This window comes from Trichomycterus rosablanca, chromosome 26 (genome assembly GCF_030014385.1).
Source record: "Trichomycterus rosablanca isolate fTriRos1 chromosome 26, fTriRos1.hap1, whole genome shotgun sequence".
Lineage (NCBI taxonomy): Eukaryota > Metazoa > Chordata > Actinopteri > Siluriformes > Trichomycteridae > Trichomycterus > Trichomycterus rosablanca.
In genome coordinates this window covers 14640056-14658922 of record NC_086013.1, presented here as the reverse complement: position 1 = coordinate 14658922, position 18867 = coordinate 14640056, and the positions used below count along the sequence as shown (strand labels likewise).

At 38.8% G+C, this 18867-nt stretch overlaps 1 protein-coding gene across 4 annotated transcripts; it reads left to right on the top strand.

Moving 5' to 3' along the window:
* The first annotated feature begins 166 nt into the window (after window positions 1-166).
* fsd1l (fibronectin type III and SPRY domain containing 1-like) lies at window positions 167-18729 on the top strand. 4 transcript variants are annotated; one of them, XM_062988527.1, is made up of 14 exons: window positions 167-250; window positions 6106-6201; window positions 6292-6423; window positions 7234-7323; window positions 7942-7964; window positions 8549-8670; window positions 11328-11537; window positions 11688-11786; window positions 11939-12068; window positions 13011-13046; window positions 15520-15617; window positions 16178-16429; window positions 16904-16992; window positions 17985-18729. In XM_062988527.1, exons 1-14 carry the CDS (start codon window positions 236-238, stop codon window positions 18102-18104), a joined length of 1512 nt encoding a protein of 503 aa, XP_062844597.1. In that variant the 5' UTR covers window positions 167-235; the 3' UTR covers window positions 18105-18729. The 4 variants fall into 4 exon arrangements, with proteins under 4 accessions (XP_062844597.1, XP_062844596.1, XP_062844595.1 ...); XM_062988526.1 differs by having other exon boundaries at window positions 7234-7335; window positions 13014-13046; XM_062988525.1 differs by having other exon boundaries at window positions 7234-7335.
* Window positions 18730-18867: the final 138 nt, after the last annotated feature.

The following is an 18867-nucleotide window of genomic DNA, read 5'->3' as shown; positions in this document are numbered from 1 at the left end:
TGCCTATGACTTAAACCAGCGTTAAACAGGGGGTATAAACACGTTTCCAGGTATTTTTGGCCTTGCACTGTTATGAGACTTGACTGTCACGCCTCTGCCTGCGTGTGTGCGTGTTGGGGCCGCACTGCGCATGCTCAGAATGCTCCGCCTTGTTCCAGTGGGATTCTCGTCTTCCATCGGTGGAACTTGGCCCGTCCATGCACTGAATCCGCCTTGTTTTGTTTTCCTCTTCGGCATGGACTCTCAGAAAGTAAGTGACTTTACTGCATCTTGCAATGTACTGAATGTTGTTAGTGCTCTGGGATTAAGTGAAATCGTGGCTGTAAATTCAGATCATGATTCTTTAAAGAGCTGCACCGTTACGTTGTGTCATCCGGTAATTCCACCTACCGTCTAATACAGGAGTGTCAAGACAATCACACTGGTGGGTCCCTAACCTTGCACAATCCTATAGTTTTATGTTATTGCCCACCTTGTTTACTTTATGGTTCTGTTGTTAAGATGTAATACATTACAGCTTTATTGCAGCATGATGCATCTTGTCAATGAAAGAAAAAAACTTTCAATTAATGTAAGAATAACAATATAATTCCTGCACACACTGAGCAGTTTTTAATAATATCATACTAGTAGGTTGCTGGGGTGTATTCCCCCTCACCTTGTTTTAAAATAGCCTTAATTTTTGGAGTTTTTGGATTTTTGTCCATGTTGACATTATGTCATCATATAATTCTGCAGGTGCCCTATTAAATTCAGATCTGGTGACTGGGAAGGCCATTAAAGTACACCTGCAGCCTTTAACTGACCCTTATATCCATAGCAACTTAATTCACAGTGAATACAGCACATGCAATTGAGTGGAAATTGGCAGTGGTGGGACTTGAACCAGCGACTTTCCAATTACTAGTCCAGTACACAAACCGTTAAACTACCATTGCCCTTACACAAAGTACACTGAACTCAATGTCATGTTAATGGAAGCAGTTTTACATGGTCAGCACAATACTCAGATAGGCCGTGGAATTCGAATCATGCTCGACTGGTATTACAAGGCTTAATGTGTGCTGAAAGAAACTTTTCCCGCACCATTCCACCACCACAACCAGCCAAAACCTTTGCCGACAGTTGTCTTGGTGATGCTACAGATGTGCATGTTGTGAAAGTATTGAAGTATTAAGCATTAAAATAAGTAACCCAACAAAGATATTATTGGCTTAATCACCTGGGCCCCAATGTAATTGCCCCCTGCACTGCCTACAGTTACAACCCTGTCTCTTATAGATACAGCTACATGGTCAAGATTGAATAGTTTGACCAGTAAACAGATCAGTGACAGAGACTTGGCCCATCACAGGACGCTGGAACATCTGGAATTCACATGAATGGAAGAGCATGTTTCTCAGTTACTGTTTTGGTGGTGTGAAGCTCTGTGCAATACATCTGTTCAAAATCTCACAACTTAACTAGGCTAAGAGAGCAGAAGAAGGCTGAAGCAGGTGGATTGATTAAATACGATGCTTAGTAGAATAGACTCTGGTAAATACCTTGTTGCTAAAGACAAGGAAGAAGTCTTCATGTGAGATGTGTTTGCAGTGTAAATAGTGTATGTAAGTTAGAGCGAGTGACATCACAGGGAGTGGTGAGGTTATGCAGAGTGGCTCAAGTTTAGCTTTTGTAGAGGCAGTAGAGGCAGTTTTTAAAGATCTGGAACCATGCTGTCTGTTCCCTTAAAAACGTAGTTATCCAAACTATATTTTTTTAAATACAGCTCAACCGAATATGATTATTTTATTTTTACTCACCACATTGTCTCGCTCAGGTATGTGGTGGGCCTGGTGCCACCTGGAAACACAGGAATGTATCCTAAACAGGGCATTACATACTTACACATTCTCCTACACCTAGGGGCAATGTAAGGAAGCCACAGGCAACATTCTGCATGTTTTTGGGAAGTGTGAGGAAAGCACAATACCCAGAGGACATCCACACTGAGCGGTTTTGTTTGTGGACAAATATCAAATATCCTCCAACAGTGACATGTTACTGTGCAACACCAGCTGTACCTGGTGGGGTCCTTTATATACAGTTGTTTATAACAGTTGTTATTATTATAGTAATAATGAACAAATTCCCACATAACAAAAACAAGTCAGCAGCCCTTCTCTAAAATATGTCCCTAAAATATGTCTAAAAGTCATTAATTGATTTAATCATTCATAATGGCTTTGGGTTCTGAACTGGTCACTATTTTACTACAGGACATTACAGACTTAATCCTTTGCTCACTCACGGTTAGACAGTTTTGTTAGCAGATCAGATTGCATCGTCGGACCTACCTGTCATATATTATCGACGCTCCATACGTTGTCATGCTGTCAGACCCGAGTGAGTCTTTACAGTAGGTCATTTAATCATGCATTTAGTAAGTGAAATGACCACGAGCACAGTGTAACACCACAGGTTTCTTTTACTTTTACCTGAGACCTTATTCACTTATGTGGGGGTAGGAGCAGCAACAGGAGGCTTCAGTTTCAGAGCCAGTTGATGTAAGATTAAAGGGTTTTAGTCATACAGTAGTTTATACAGTGTAAATGTTTAATTTATGTTGTTCTTTCTAAGATACTGCATGATGATGTCCCTTCGCCCCTTTGTTCTTTAATACCAAGATGGCGCCTATTCTGGCAGTCTGTTACTTGCAGCTCTTCGGATCAATAAAGCATCTATCTAAGTTTATTTAAAATTTTCTGAAAATCTAAAAGAGGAAAAAATAATTGGTAAACATAGAGCACACCTAAAATCAACTTGCCTACTTATATGGGCACAGAAAAGGCATGGGCTGCAATTCATAATTACTAATTACAATTACTAATGAGGAATCAGGGGGAATGCCCAAAGTTAAATAACATTATAGAGCTTCTACACCACCAAATCAATATTCTAATCATTGTATGTACATTTTTGAATTAGCAGATTGAGTAAACACACCTCTTTTACCAATGTACGTAAACTTAAATTCATATATCAATGGTTGTGTTAAAAGTAACATTTGTTTCGGATTAAATTTAGTATGTTTACTTATAATTAAACTAATAAACTAACCAAGTAGCACTGACCTAAAAATATCATACCATAATAGCATACATTAGATTGCTAGCCGTATCCAAACCAAGGTACTAAAGGGGGAAAATATTTAGCAATTATAAGCTAAGTAACACAGAGAAACACAAACTTACTAATCTGTTAAACCCTAACCTGTTTCTTTGAAACGATATAAGGTAGATTACTAGATGCTGTACTGGGTGTAACACATTGGTTCATGCTTTTTTATCAGCTGGGCTTTAAAGTTGCTGTTATACATAGATTTAATAGATTTAAATAAAAGTCTGCAGGCTGAGATCCTGGTGTAGCATATACACTGTGATAAATTACCATTCCTCTTTATGTACTTAGGGGGTGCAGACTATAGGGGATATTGAAAATGTATGAAAGTGTAAATTGTGGCTTTCAAGTATGTTAGCTGTGCAGATCAGTAAAATTGCACCAGTCCTGGTTAGTTGTGCTGTATTGGTCATTGACTGTGGTCTGAGTTTTTTAGAAGGGACTCACAGGATTGGTTATGTAATGTAGATGTATGTCTGAGACTCGGTGATTATACATGCACTCTGTGTATCTGTATCCGTGTCCTTTGCTGTGGTTACAGCAGTGTAACTTTGTATTATATCTCAATATAACCTGTGATTCACATGCTAATGCTAAGCCTCTGTCAGTATTTTAGGAAACTGCTGTGTCACACAGTATCTCACACCTTTCACTTATGCCATTCCATTTCATATTTAAAATAGTGACAAAAAATAACAATAATTCACCAGTGATTTTTTTGACAGGTTTGGGAACATTTGGACAGAATTTCTTTCATGATGGCAACATCAGTATAAGAGGGAAAAGTGGATGAATATTTTAACACTGAACTACAGTAAATAAGACCACTCATCCCCCACTAATCAATTAATCATGGGCATCCAGCTTCCAAAAGTTAATGGCACCCTGTTAATAATGGGTAAAGAAGAGCTAAATAATGTTTATATGTAATTACTTTAATTTCACACTGAAGATATCAAAGAAATCTAACTTAATTTAATTTACTGTTGTAGTTTTGAACTTTAAGCACTCATCCATGGTTTAAAAACATAAAAACAGGTATAAGGTTATAGTTCCTGACTCTGTTCCTCACAGGCTGCACTGGGTAATCAGCTAAACTCGGATTATTGTGTCTTCTAATTAGTAGCCATGGCTGCATGTCTGAGTAAGAGATGAAATTTTGCAGCTCTTAAGTAGGGCTTTTACTAGGATCATTGATAGAAGATTAAAGAAAAACTGCTGAGGTTGAGGGTGACATTTTAGTCAGGAAATGTCTCGAATAACAAGAGCTGGTCTTAGATGAGAACTTTTAGGACCAAGCTGAGGTCAGTGTACAGTCAAGAGGATTGTTAGTGATACAGGTGGAGGTCATAGAAGTTTTTCATATGCAAATAGATTATCTAGCCTAGGTGAAGGCTATAAATGTTTGGTTGGACTTTACTTAGGGGTAAAGTTCATATAACAGCTTACGTTAAGTTTTAGGAGCACATACAATTGTGTATAAGTGTTTGGACAACCCTGGTCAAATTCCATGTTTAATTGAGTTATTGAAGTATAAATAAGTGAGCACTTTCTTAAAAACTACATTCTAAATTAGTTCTAATATCTGGTGAGATGTGGCGAGACCTTCTGTCTAAAGATGAGCAGACTAAGCTGAGAAGGCTTGTAGGCTAATCCTTAAATCTGACTAATAATGGAACAGCTCTTTCTCTCACTCGGCTGTTCCTCTGGTGAACTGAACTATGTGTATTGTGTTCCTTGTTTATATAATTTGTGGTCTGAACACTCTAAATTCACAAACGTAAATAATTAAACAGGTTAGCAGGGACACAACAAGACACAGATGCAGCTAGCACTGTACCATGTGTGAAAACAGCGGCTGCATCTCGAACTGCTCACTTTAAGCCGTGTAGGCCGGAAAGTACGGATCCTGATGCTAGTCAGTGTTCAAACACAATTTTCAGAACAGTTAGGGCATTTTGTAAAATGCAGTAAAACCAAGAATGTGCAATTTGTTCATCTTCCAGCAAGACAATCTGACACGTCACACTAGAAATGTCCGACACTGGTTGGAAGAGCATGACCCAATTGAGCATCTGTGGTACCACCTCGATCGTCGTGTTCACTCTGTGGATCTTCCCCTATGCTCCTCCAGCAGCTGTGTGATACACTGCAGTCAGCATGATACCTGTGAAAACCTACCAGGACCTTACTGAGTCACTCCCAGCCCGTATAGCTGCCGTCCGTGCTACATATGGCAGTTACTGTGGATAGAGGTCATAATAATGTGACTCGACAGTGCATAGAGTAACCGGTAGGGTAGTGGTAATTCAGTGGTTAAGGTACTGTCCTAGTAATCAAAAGGTTGCTAGTTTAAGCCCCATTTCTACCAGGTTGCCACTGTTGCACCCTTGAGCAAGGTCCTTACTCCTCAATTGCTTATTGCTGATTGTATATTTTTACTATTGTAAGTTGCTCTGCATAGAAGCATCTTCTAAATGCTGTAACCTTTGCCCAACAATGTACATTTTTAAACTCATTTGCTTTCATTTGAGGTTGCTTTTCTGCTTTTCCTTTTCTCCACTAAACATGTATTTTGCCTGTATGAAATTAATGCAAACCATGATGAGTGTGCTGTTTGTCTCAGATTAAATCCAGATGAACATTTGTCTCCAAAAGAGCAGTTGTGGCTCTTCTGCATGAGTTAATATATAGGACATGCTGCACGAGCCTTGGAGGACAAACTCCTCATATGAATCTAAAAATATAAATGCATCAGGTGATGTGGCCATCAGAATAAATTTGTAAAAGATATTTTCAGTGTTTGAGTCATACAAGACCGAACCATGCCTGCGGCCTCCAGCACCCCTGATTGTAAACGGTTCTGTGTACTGCATTAACCCTTCAGGACTGAACTTCAGTAGATTCATGAAATGACCTCTAATTGCACCTTTTTTGTCCATGCAGGAGGCCCTACAAAGAATAATCACCACGTTAGCAAATAAAAATGAAGAGCTTCACAATTTTATCGAGACGCTGAGTCACCTGCTGGCAGGAGTTCAGGTGAGCTCTAATGTGAACAGCCTGAAACAGGATGCTGTATGTAATACAACTGTACAGTAATGTAATAACTTGTATGTGTTGTCTCATTAGATTAACTCCAACCAGGTCATGTCTGATTTGGATGAGGAGTTTGACACGCTGTTTTCCATCCTGGAAGAAACCAAGCAGAGTATGACTAACACCATCAAACAAGAACAGGCCAAGAAGTCACAAGAATTGCAGGTAGTTCTGAAGATTTGGTGCTAAATTTTATTTTTTGTTTTCATCAACTGTGTCATCCTGGTAAGGGTCGCAGCAGGTCTGATTCCACAGGGAAACACTGGGCGTAAAGCAGGAATACCCTGGACGGAGTGCCAAGCCTAGTTATGCTGGCCGGAAATTCTTCTGAGCTCAGTGAGCATGGACAATACCAATAAGTACAATTTGGCCAGATGATAGATTACACATCTGAACCTGCCAAATTCAGCCCAGAGGACCCAAGGACAGTCTTTTTTTTTACATGTTCCTATTGCGGCTGGATATTTGGTAGAAATATTACACTTCATTACACTTTTTCTTACAGTTTTACACTATTACACTGTTACAGTTTTTTTTGTAGGGGCAGGAGCATAAGGGTGGATTGAACAGGTTCCCCAATATCTAACCTGGCTTTGTGTATGTCCTTAAACAAAACTGCCCTATTACATGTCATTTCATTCCCTTTTCTCAACAAAATATATAATTAGCTTTTTTCATGTTTAAAGTAGACTCATGTGAAAGGTCTTTTGGTTTGTTTTAGGGACATCACAGCAATATAGTACAGATTCACTTTAGAGTTGCTCTCAAAAGTTTTATGATGGCAGCATCCAAATGACCATTTTTGTCCCTATTTTATTTAATAATAATTATTTTCAACAGTTATTTTTGTTTTCTTCTGAGCTCCTCATTGTGCTGATAATCTGGTATGAGTAACTAACAGCACATGAACATGTAAATGCTCAGGGTGGATTTATTTGTACTAAAATCTCTCCTTTGTTTTGTTATCTGTTTCAGAACCAGTTGACTCAGAGCACGAACGCCCTGGAGAGTGCTGAGGAGCTGCTGGAGTTTGCTCAACATGCACTAGAAATCAAAGATGAGGAGGTATTTACCAAGGTACCAGGATGAAGAATGTTACTGAATGACGTGTACTGCCCCATTATAATTTTCAGAAAAGATGTATCGTGATGCTTCCACCTCTATACTTTACAGCTAGTGTAAAGTGTTTTTGGGATTATATAAACCTAAATTTTGCACTCAGCCACCATCAGAAATACTGTTTGATGGAAGATTGATGTTTTATTCTTTATAATTTAACATGTGCATAGTATTTTGTATTTCTTTCAGGCAGGTGGACTTTGTTTACAAAGCAATTGGAATCCATTTCTTGCTTCATTCCAAACCACATCATAACTGATTATTTTGTAACGATACTATGGGTAGTAATGCACTAATTTGACTTTTTTTTTTTTTATTAGTGTAGTAGTGGGCGTTTTTTTGACGCAGCCTTTTAAATTGGCTCGGGGTTTAGATTTAAAACTTCCACTGATTCCACCAATTTTGAGGCAAGTTTTCTCACGTTTCTTCAGACGTGTTGTATGATTACAAGATCACATCAGACCCTGTAAGAGTAGAACTGAGAGGTACTGCATGTTCACCCTCCACCCTGCATGGCTCTACTAACCACTACTGTTCTTTTCTTCTTCCCCTCTCTCCTTAAAGGCTGCCAAACAGATCAAAGATAGGTACGGTGCTCACTTTTCTCTAAGCATGTCCATGTGCTGTGTTGATAATTCTGTTACCACTACGTCTAATCTTTTACACACTTTAACCAATTTTGTGGACACTCATTTTTAACTATGGCTTTGGCTATTGTATCAGTATTCACATTGGCAGTAGAAAATGTCACACTAAATGGATCATTTAGTAACTTTACTCACATGTTACTTTTCCAACAAGTAAAAGTGTCACGTTTTTTTGCTTTGAGCTGCTTTGGTTAATTTATGCTTTGGTGCTGCTATTGTAAAATTGATTATCAGCTGAGTCATAAAGCAATAAGCTCATATCCGACCTCCATAGTGCCAACCATAAAGTTTAATTGAAGGGTAAAAACATCAGTGTCTATAGTTTTGGAATTAGATTTTCAACAAACATGTGGATGTGATGTTGAAACGTCCACATATTTCTTTTACAATGTAGTGTATAATACACATTAGTATTGTTTCATTATTTATTAATGTTTTAATAAGGATTACATGCACAAGCATAATAGCAGCCATTAGAAAACTTTTTGTGTTGGGTAAAGTTTGACTCTTTTTGTCTGCATCAGGGTAACGATGGCTCCTGCCTTCAGGATGACTATGAAGCCCAAAGCCTCAGACAACATGACCCACCTGATGGTGGACTTTTCCCAGGAACGCCAGCTTCTCCAGGGTCTTCGCTTCCTCCCAGGTAGGCTAAAGATAAGCATGGGAGAATTCCGGAAAACCCTGGGTATGAATAATTAGGTGTCCTCCTTCATAAAAGTGACATAAGCAAGGCTTTAAAATTGTAAATTTAGAGAACAGCTTCTAAGCCTGTTGCAGTGTGACACTTTCTTGACTGTGGACAATGTCAGGCCCGTTCACATTTGTAACTTCAGCGGTATTATTATGAGAAGCTGATACTGGTAACATGACAGTGTTTAATACTTCACATCAACTTATAACAGCATTTGGCATCATGGGATTATGACATATTCAGCAAATCATTAATTACATGATGATATATTGGTAATTATCAGCTAATCTAGAGCACAGCTGAAAAAAACATGAGATTACTGAGATTAAATTAGAAAAATATATAAAACAATAAGCATAAATGGTTTCACTATTCCTAAGTACTGATGTAGAATTATTTCTGCATCACATCAGCTGAGAGTTTGTCCAGAGGACTATGACTTTCCTTCTCAGGTTATTCTTACGCTCCACCAAGCTGTCAGAAAATATCAACAATAACACCACAGCAGTAGGAATTTTATATATTGTATAGAAAAAATCTATCTATAAAGTTCTTGTTGGTAATGACAAAAAGATCCTAATGGATCTGAACCAATTATAATTATAAAAATAGGAGTGGTGAGACTTACAGGGTTGTCTGTCCAGATATCAACAACAGTATAACGTTGTTCATATCATAATGATCGCAGTTGTAAAAGCAAAGTCATGTGTGTGGACATATTTGTGTGTGTGTGTGTGTATGTGTGTGTGTGTTGTTTTGCATTGTAATTTGCATGTGTACACCAGTGTTCATGTGACTGTGAAGGCAAAGCTGAGAGTTAAGCAGAAGCTGACGTGTAAACCTTAAGCGTATAAGTGTTTGATAGTGGAGGAAGACACCATGACATCCTTCTATATATAAGAAAATAAATTGTCGCTTGTTGATTGCTAGTGTGAACATAAAGGTTTTAATCTTTTAACAAGGATGCACCGATACAGTACCTGCTATCACTATTGAATTGTTTTGGCCTGATTTTATATTTATCAAAACCGCCTCATCTTGGCGCTCAAGTGGCACAGCAGTCTAATGCGCGTACCCACCACCGCTGAGATCTTAGGCTTCAAGTTTAAATCTCAGCTGTGTTATCGACCAGCCGAACACACACTCAGACATGATTTGGCCGTGTCTGATGAGGTGAGATGGTCAAACTGGTTTCTCGTTGCTGGTTGATTCACAGAGATGGTTGGTTTACAAATAGTAGTGCGACTCAGTAACTGGCAGGTGAAAAGAAGCGTCCGGCAACTTCCTGGATCAAATCTCAAATGTGCTATCAGCCAGCCCGGTGTCTACACAGACAGGATTGGCTATGTCTGTGGTTTGGGATGCGATGGATATTCCTGCCTTCCGCCTAGTGTTCCACATTCTGCTTATTTTCACAGGCTTTTGGGTTTTAGCATAGTTTTATTTACATTGATATATTTATTGTGCTATATGTCTTTCATTACTATTTTATGTCATTGATTTATTTTATCATTGTTCTGATGCCTTGGATAACACTCAATGTCTTTGAAGGCGCTCTACAAATAAACATGACTTGACTTGCTAGCTATCATCTATTATTAACTGTTAAAAATGCACTACCACTACTATTCACCACTCATTGAAAAGCTGCTTTACACTGATCATTACTGCTTGCTGAACCAGTACTGATCAATGTAAGTTACACCAGTAACAGTGAACAGAGGATACACTGCAGCTAATCGATGGCCATCTTGCTAGATCATTTGACTAAATACCCGAGTGAACCAGGCTCTGAATAGAGCTTCTCCATAGATATACATGGCTGCAGCTGTGTTCAGAAGTCCCAGTGGAGCACTTCTAAGCATCGTTTTGGTTGCGTAGCTCTCAACAACAAAAAGCTTCCCTCTCAAGAGTCTGCTAAACAGCATGTCTTCATATGGCTCATGATCAGCACTGGCATTAATTATGGCGCTGTATGTCTGACTCCTTACACATTTAAAAAGAGATGAGAAAACCACATTATCCTGGCAGCAATAACTCCATAGCTTCATCCTGATTAGGATCCTAGTGGTTCCAGTTCCACCGGAAAACACCAATGCTAAAATAAAACACACAGATCAATCCCCTCAGTATTCAGACATTGCTTTTTTAACCAGAGGTCTGAGACTGTGTGTGTTCCAATAGCTACTCAAATTACTGAATCAGTTCACCACCTGCACCCATCTGTAGTGCCCACTGTCATGCAAATCAGTCATTGTGGGATTCCTTTTATTCTCCCTGCATAATCAGTGACTAAAGGGAAATATTTTGGCTAGTAGGTTTTAGTTTTTGAGGTAAATACTGTGTTGAGTATGTGTAAACCAAAGTGATACAAACACTGAGGAAATTAAATGCTAATATAAAAAATGAACATAGTAAATGTTAATCTTCCTGCACTTTAAACTCGCCTAGGTTTTGTTTGAGGAAATTATTACAGGCTATAAAACTCCTCTTCCATATACAGATAAGTACAGATGTTGGCCAGTGGTCAGTTTAAGTAAATATAAATGCATTAATAATGTTATTATTAAATAGTTATCATAAGTGGTCGCTCCATGTTAATCTTGCAGTCCCTAGAGCACCAGAAATTGATGTCCAGGACTGCATGGTGATGGACAATGCAGTAACCGTTGTGTGGAAGATGCCGGTGGAGGACAGCAAAATCGACCACTACATTCTGGAGTACAGAAAAACCAACCATGAAGGTTTGGTGCGGGTAAAAGATGAGCACTGCTGGGAGATTGTGGATAACATCAAGAGTACAGAGTACACGCTGACGGGTAAAGACGCAGAACACACTATCCGATACACATCCAACCAGTTTTTCATCAACCATATAGTTCTGCTTAATATATCTTTATATTAATCATTAATCTGCCAGATGCAGCTGTGTTTTTTTGGGTGTTGAACTGATTATGTTTTCCATTTAGGCTTAAAGTTTGATTCCAAATTTATAAACGTTCGGGTTCGAGCGTGTAACAAAGCAGCGTCCGGAGAATATTCTGATCCTGTCACGCTGGAAACCAGAGGTAAAAATGACAGTTCTAAAAGGTGTAAAGATTCACTGGTTGTCATGTTTACAATATGCCTATGACACATTTAATATGACCAATTATGTCCAATAATATTAATCATTATTTTGATTATATTTGTGCAAACTAAAGTCACCTTCCGTACGCAGCATTTAACTTTGGCTTCGACTCGTCATCCTCACACTTAAACCTGAAGGTGGAGGACAGCAGTGTGGACTGGGACCCACAGGCAGGCAAATGTTTGGACAGCAAGGTGAAAGGGAAGGAAAATAAGGGCAGGTATGTGCTCATAAGCCAGTACATCACGTTTATCACACCGGTTTTCTCTCTGTTTTCCCCTGTGCGCTCTGGTGACCTCTGGCTTCTACATAATACTAAACTAACCAAGGAGGACCACAGGCTGGCAGCAACATTTGCACATCTGGAATAATTGTCTGGTGTGTGTTTTATGTCATTAGCAATCACAATGACAGTCTGTAAAGTAATGGCTTGAACAGTTTGGTGTGGAGGAAGTCCGCACCGAGCTCTGACCTCAAACCCATTTAAGAATGGGAACAATTGGCCAGCATCAGCACCTGACCAATATAAAGCTTGTTCATGGTCATAGAAATAAATCCCTGCAGTCATAAAAGCATGGAGGGCGTTATAAGCAGTAAATTGGGACGATCTTCATAATAATGTCCATGGTTTTATATAAAATAGAAGTGTCCATAAATACTTGGCTGTCTAGTTTATAGTATATAGCTGTAAACATCATCAAGTCCAGCCCAGCATTTGGTAGTTTGATGATAAATGAGCGTCAAGGCATTGATAACCTTTGTTGTTGCTGCATCATAGAAATGCTTCCAATTTAATGATGGTACTGTATTCATGTTTATTTTTGCACTGAGGTCTCTAGGGGGAACTTTCCAGATAATTTTTACTCTTAACCCTGTCACATTTTGTGTAGTTTAGTTTTAATGCATAAACTAAGATGCTAATTTAATGGGTACACCTATTTTATACATACACTAATTGACCATTTCATCAGATATGTGTTCCACAGAGTTACTGAAACTGAACCTATATGGTGGTTGTACCTAATAAACTGGCATCTGTCTTTTCTGGTACATTCAAAAATCTGCATACTCACACAATGATTAGTTTTCCTTCTATTCTATTATAGTACTATTACAGTATTCCAGTTGTATGTTTTTGTTTATGCTTTCCTTTCTTTACCAGCAGTGCACACCTCACTAATCTGAAGAACATGACAAGGTGAACGTGTGATTGTAACCTGTGGGGTTTGGTTCTTCCTGAGAGCTTTAGAGCTTCTCTGCTTCTGCTTGCTTTCTTAGTTTCTTCTTCCAGGCTGTTCTTCTGGGGACTGTGTGTTATACCTGCAGAATCTCTTTAACCTCCATACACAAAATGGTTTAGAATCAGGATTACTGAGTTAGCCAGATAAGTGTAATCTTTACGATGAATTGGAGGACATTTACCTCAAAGTCTGGTGGATTAAAGTGTAACCCTGTTCTGTGCAAGATAACCTAATATAGAGGAAAGTTGTAAGTCGCATGAACAGACAAAGGATGGAGTAATGAAGAAATTATTTGATGTACAGACAAACAGGTGTAGATCGATAGATAAAAAGGCAGGTAAATAGACGCACCATTTAGTTTCAACTCTACACATAAAAAATCCAGATGAGCAGAAATGATGTACTTAACATCATTAGCCAGAAAACTAAATCTGGACATTACAATAAGACAGTGGTCCCAAACATGCAGCAAAAACAATTCACGACTGGTTTCTAGTATGGCTTAATTAATCTTTACAACTGGTGCTAGTATGTCTTGGCCAATCTTCTGCCTTGAAACCCATGAACATGTATGGAGATTTAATTTAAGAAGAATTAAAGTCAATTTGCATAAAGGATTGACCAGATTTGAACCGCAATGCTGCGGTTTCTCTTACTGGCAACAAATACTATTGTTATAAAGTTGTGGTGTTTTTTGGTTGACCAAGTAAAAAAAATGTAAATAAATATTTGATTGACTGAACATTTGTACAGACCTCTATTTCAAAATAATACTGTAGAATAAAATCAAATGTCTGTGTAGTAGATCCATAGTTAGAGTGGATTTGCTCTTACAGTGATGATGTTGCGCTAACTCTGTAATCCTGATTTATATGAGTTCAGATTTGCTGTGATGGGAAGTGTGATCGTCTTTCCTGTTAACAAAAACATAGACAAAGACTGATGTGTGCAGTGTGTATCTGTGTGTGCTGATTCTGATGGTCAGTTCTAGTTGGAGAATATCTTCATGATTATTTAGTTTAATGCTTCCAACTAGAACTGATATATTTAACTCCCTCTGTCTGCCAAATCAAGGAAACTTTTCAGTTATAAAAGAAACGGTGGCAATGTAATATTAAAACACATGAATTATTAGTCTTGATTGATTTAATTGATCAACTGATTAAATTAAATTGCCCGTATTTGTCTTTTTCATGCCCGCATCGTTTTTTACTTTGGTGAGTAAGAAGAAAAAACTTTGTTTCTCTTTTCCCCATCAGTCATTGAATTACAAATAAACAAGCTTTATGCATTATCGCTGTATTCATCACACTTCATGTCATCATTACAATAACGGGACATTGTTGCACTTGTCCTATTATAATTCAATGAGAAATAATTCACATTATAAATAAAGTAATAACTGATCAGCCTGCAGTGCTGCGAGATCCGATTCTCTCTCACCTTATGACACTCGCACTAGTTCCTGCTCATCCATTATATCAGAGCCCCCTTTTGTTTAAACTGTCAATCATGGGACAAAGACGCTGATCTCGGTCTTCATGGATCCACCCACTTTGACATCTGGCCCTGCACAAAGGGAGCAGCAGTGACCCAGACTTCCTTGCAGTAGTCTGAAATGACTTAACCATGATGACACTAAAGAGATACTGTGAAGTCTTTAAATCCAGTCAGCATGTCCAAACATTCACATTAGTAGATTCCACCATACTTGTTTTTTATTTTGGCTGATGTATCTTGCCTTTTATATTTTAGAACTCTATTTATGAGGAAATGAAAAGGTGCTGGGGTGGTACAGCGGTAAAGTACGCTAGCACACTACTGCTGAGATCTGGGGATCCAGGGTTTGAATCTTAGCTGTGTCCTCATGAATATGATTGGCTACTGTCTTCTAGTGGGGTGGCTAAAACAGCCCAGCCATTGGGAGGTGCACTTGTCAGTGACCTCTCAGCCCGGATAGAGATAGAAGGTTGTGTCAGGAAGGGCATCAGGTGTAAAATCTGTGCCAAGTCTAGTTTGCGCTGTGGTGACCCCTATACACAGGAGCAGCTGACAGAAAGAAATATGTGAAAAATTGGAGAGTTAGATTCATAGCTTCATTATACATCACTGCTTTTGGTGTTTATAACATACATTCAGTAATGGTGCTTCATTGTAGCTTTTTTTCACCAGTCACTTCTACTGTACCGTTGTGCAGAAGCTCCATACTCATGTTTATTATTCACACGGGTGCTCTTACTAACAACAGTATTGTTTACTGTAAATCAGGAGTGTTTTGTTGCCATTTCTTTTTGTCACTGTTTCTTTTTTCTCTGTGGTGGATCATTGAGTGTGTTTGTGGTTGAATCAGGTTGGTGTGGTATTAACAAGAGCCCTTGTGTGTAACATAACCCGTCTGTGTGGACTGACTGTGTGTTTACTGTATTACAGAAGTGGAACTCCGTCTCCTAAAAGAGGGTCGACTCCTCGCTCACCAGCTCCGAGAGGAGGGAGAGATCGCTTTACTGGAGAATCCTACACAGTACTGGGTAACAGTCTGAATTAGACTATTTTAAAATAAGTAGTCTTAGACATGGCATTCTTAATAATTTACACTAACAGAACACTATCAAAAGTGATTCAAATACTGTCCATAAAACATGACTGACAAGATTCTGCCCATCTAAACCAATCGCTGGTTTTAGCGTTTACATTAGGGTGGCTTTTATTTAAAACAGTTAGTTCCAATTTTAATATAGTAAAAACTCATAATACTGGCCCAAATATTTCATAAATGCCTGCTTTAAACATCTAATTTTGGAGTTCATGTAGGAGGCTAACAGTCGGGGTTCCACCAGCATGTCCAGTGTTAATGATTGTCTGTCTGTCTGGTTGTATGCTGTGTTTGTGATTTGATCCTGAATGTATATAATTACAATTTTTACCGATCAGTCTACACAAAATCACCCATAATGACGATATGAAAACTTGTTTGGGAGTTTTTCAAAAGTTCATTAAAAATCTAAAACTAATCCTATTGCAGCACACTCTTAAATCATACACACCCCTATTTTTTCACATCTATTTTTTGTATCAATGTTATGGTCAGGTGACACCAGTGTCGAGTCGGGTCAGCACTACTGGGAGGTGAAAGCTCACAAAGACTGCAAGTCCTACAGTGTTGGAGTGGCCTATAGGAACCTGGGCAAGTTCGACCAGCTTGGCAAGACCAACACGACCTGGTGTATCCATGTGAATAACTGGCTCCAGAACTCCTTCGCAGCCAAACACAATAACAAGGCTAAGACTTTTGATGTGGCAGTCCCAGAGAGGATAGGAGTCTACTGTGACCTGGACGGAGGTACCGTACAATCCCGCACTAGTGATTAATACAATGTGAGTTTCTTCCTGTGTATAAACACATACTTCAGTTTTCTCCCATCCTTAAAAAGGTGCTTTAAGTGTTTGCATCCAGTGTTTTTGGTAGTCATTAGACCCATTACTACCCTCACCTGGATAAAGCAGTTAGTAAACAACATATGTGAATAAATGAAAAGTCCACCTGAAGCACCTTAAGTTTTCCTTCTGCTGCTGATCAGGTGTACGTTACAGGAGTTCTATAACCTGCCCCATGTCCTCGCCCGGTGCTACTGGACACCTGTAGATCAAATTTCAGGCAGATCTATTGACTCTAGAACCAGTGTGCAGAATAAAGGAGCAGTAAAAGTCTTTTCAGGCCTGTCTGTGTTGTACAGCACTACTCTTTTCATCTCTTGTTCAGAATGAATGACTGAATCATGTATTGTCAGGCTAACCTGTGCTTCTTTTATTTTAGGTCAGCTCTCGTTCTACAATGCAGATAATAAACAGCTGCTTCATACGTTCAAGACAAAGTTCACTCAGCCGGTTGTGCCGGCCTTTATGGTGAGGGGGAGCTAGGATTACGTTATTAAATGTCATCACACACAAACGCTCATTGGTCCAGTTTCTCTGTTTTCCTAATTACAGCTGTTTTTATGTTCTAATTGCACCGTAAGTACTTGAGAACGCTTGGGAAAACTCAAATTGTTGTTGTACCAGCTAACTGTGGTTAGACTGTCATACTGAATAAACACATGAGTATGGTACAGTAGAGAAAGCATGAGCCTGGGCTAAAAGTAGCAAGTGTAAAATGAAATCTGACCCAATTGTCCACGCGCCACTCCATCTACTGCCCAGAATGGAAGGCTATGCACTTTTGCGCTATTAAAGGCTCCATTTAGCACTAAACAGCCTTAGCAGTGCATTTCTTTAAGGGACAGTAGATCACACAGGTCAGTCTGAATAGTACTGCTTCAGATTAGATCAAGTCCAAGTCAAGTCTATTATACAGTACAATAGAACAAAATAAAAAGCTACAACACCTTCACTGGGACTGACTGGACTAAAGGGCAGAACTCTTTTTTTAGGACTGACTGATACAGAGGCAGGACATTTTTAAATAGAATTAATAAGCATAAATGCTATATCTCTATCACGATGACATATCAGTCTCCTTGTTTGCTCCAGCTTGCAGGCACAGACTTCAATGCCTCTTTCACCGACAGTGGTAGCTCAGTGGTTAAGGTACTGGACTAGTAAATAGAAGGTTCCCGGTTTAAACCCTACTGCTGCCAAGTTGCCACTGTTGGGCCTCGGAAGCAAGGCCCTTAACCCTCAATTGCTCTGACAATTCTTTCCTCAGACAAGCCAATCATTGTCTGTATAGGTGCCCTACCTGCTGGTGGCAGAGCTGAGATTCGAGCTCGAGTTTAATAAGAAGATCGAGAGTACATGAGTTTCTCAAAAGCAATAACTAATAATGCTAATTTGATTTTTTTTTAAATAAAACCTTTAACCCTTTGCCTGTATTGACTGTTTTTCTGTGTGTTCTGCAGGTGTGGTGTGGTGGTCTGAGCCTGACGACGGGTTTACAAGTACCCAGCCCAGTTAGAAGCTTCCAGAAAGCTGAAAATGGATTAGGATCCAACAGCAGTCTGAACAGCATGGCACAGTAACCTAACCTGGCTGGTTCTATAATGAACCAAACTAAATTAGGACTGGTTTTCTCTTTAGTTTGGGATCCTTGGTCAATGTCAAAGGACACAAACAACATCCAAAAATGACCCATAAGCTCAGACCTCTCCTGCTTTCTGTCAAACATACTGTATCATTCAGTGTTGGAATACTGTGAAGCATCATGGGAAGTTGTGTCTGCACGAGAAACACACTACCGCTCCTACAGCTACCCTTTATCTATTTTCGGTATTAGGAGAGCTTCATCTTTCTCTCTCGTTATGAATAATTTTAGCTGCTTTATCAGGGAATAGCCATGTGCACTTTTTCTTATTACATTTAGGTTGAATTTGTCTTTGTTTTCATTTTTAAATATCATTTCTAACGCTGTGTTTTACAGTCAAGCGATGTCCAGTCCTGTATGCGTTGATTTGTTGTATTATTTTATTGAAATATTTACGTTTTAGCATTTACTATGTATGTTTATGTGAGTATGGCCTTTGAGTGTGGGTGATGATAACCTTCTGTCTGATGAAGGCATTTTCCTTGGACTTTACTTATTCTTTCATCATTTGTAGTTTTTTTTATTGTTATATAAAGCGGTTAAATAAGACTGTGGAAAACTTGTACGATGTAAATTGTTCATTGCTGCTTTTTGATTTCCTTTTATTCTGTCTGAATAAGCCCTATGAACCTCAAAGTTCAAAAAATGCTAATAAAAACGGAACTTAGTGATTTATAAATACAAAAAAATATACCTTTATC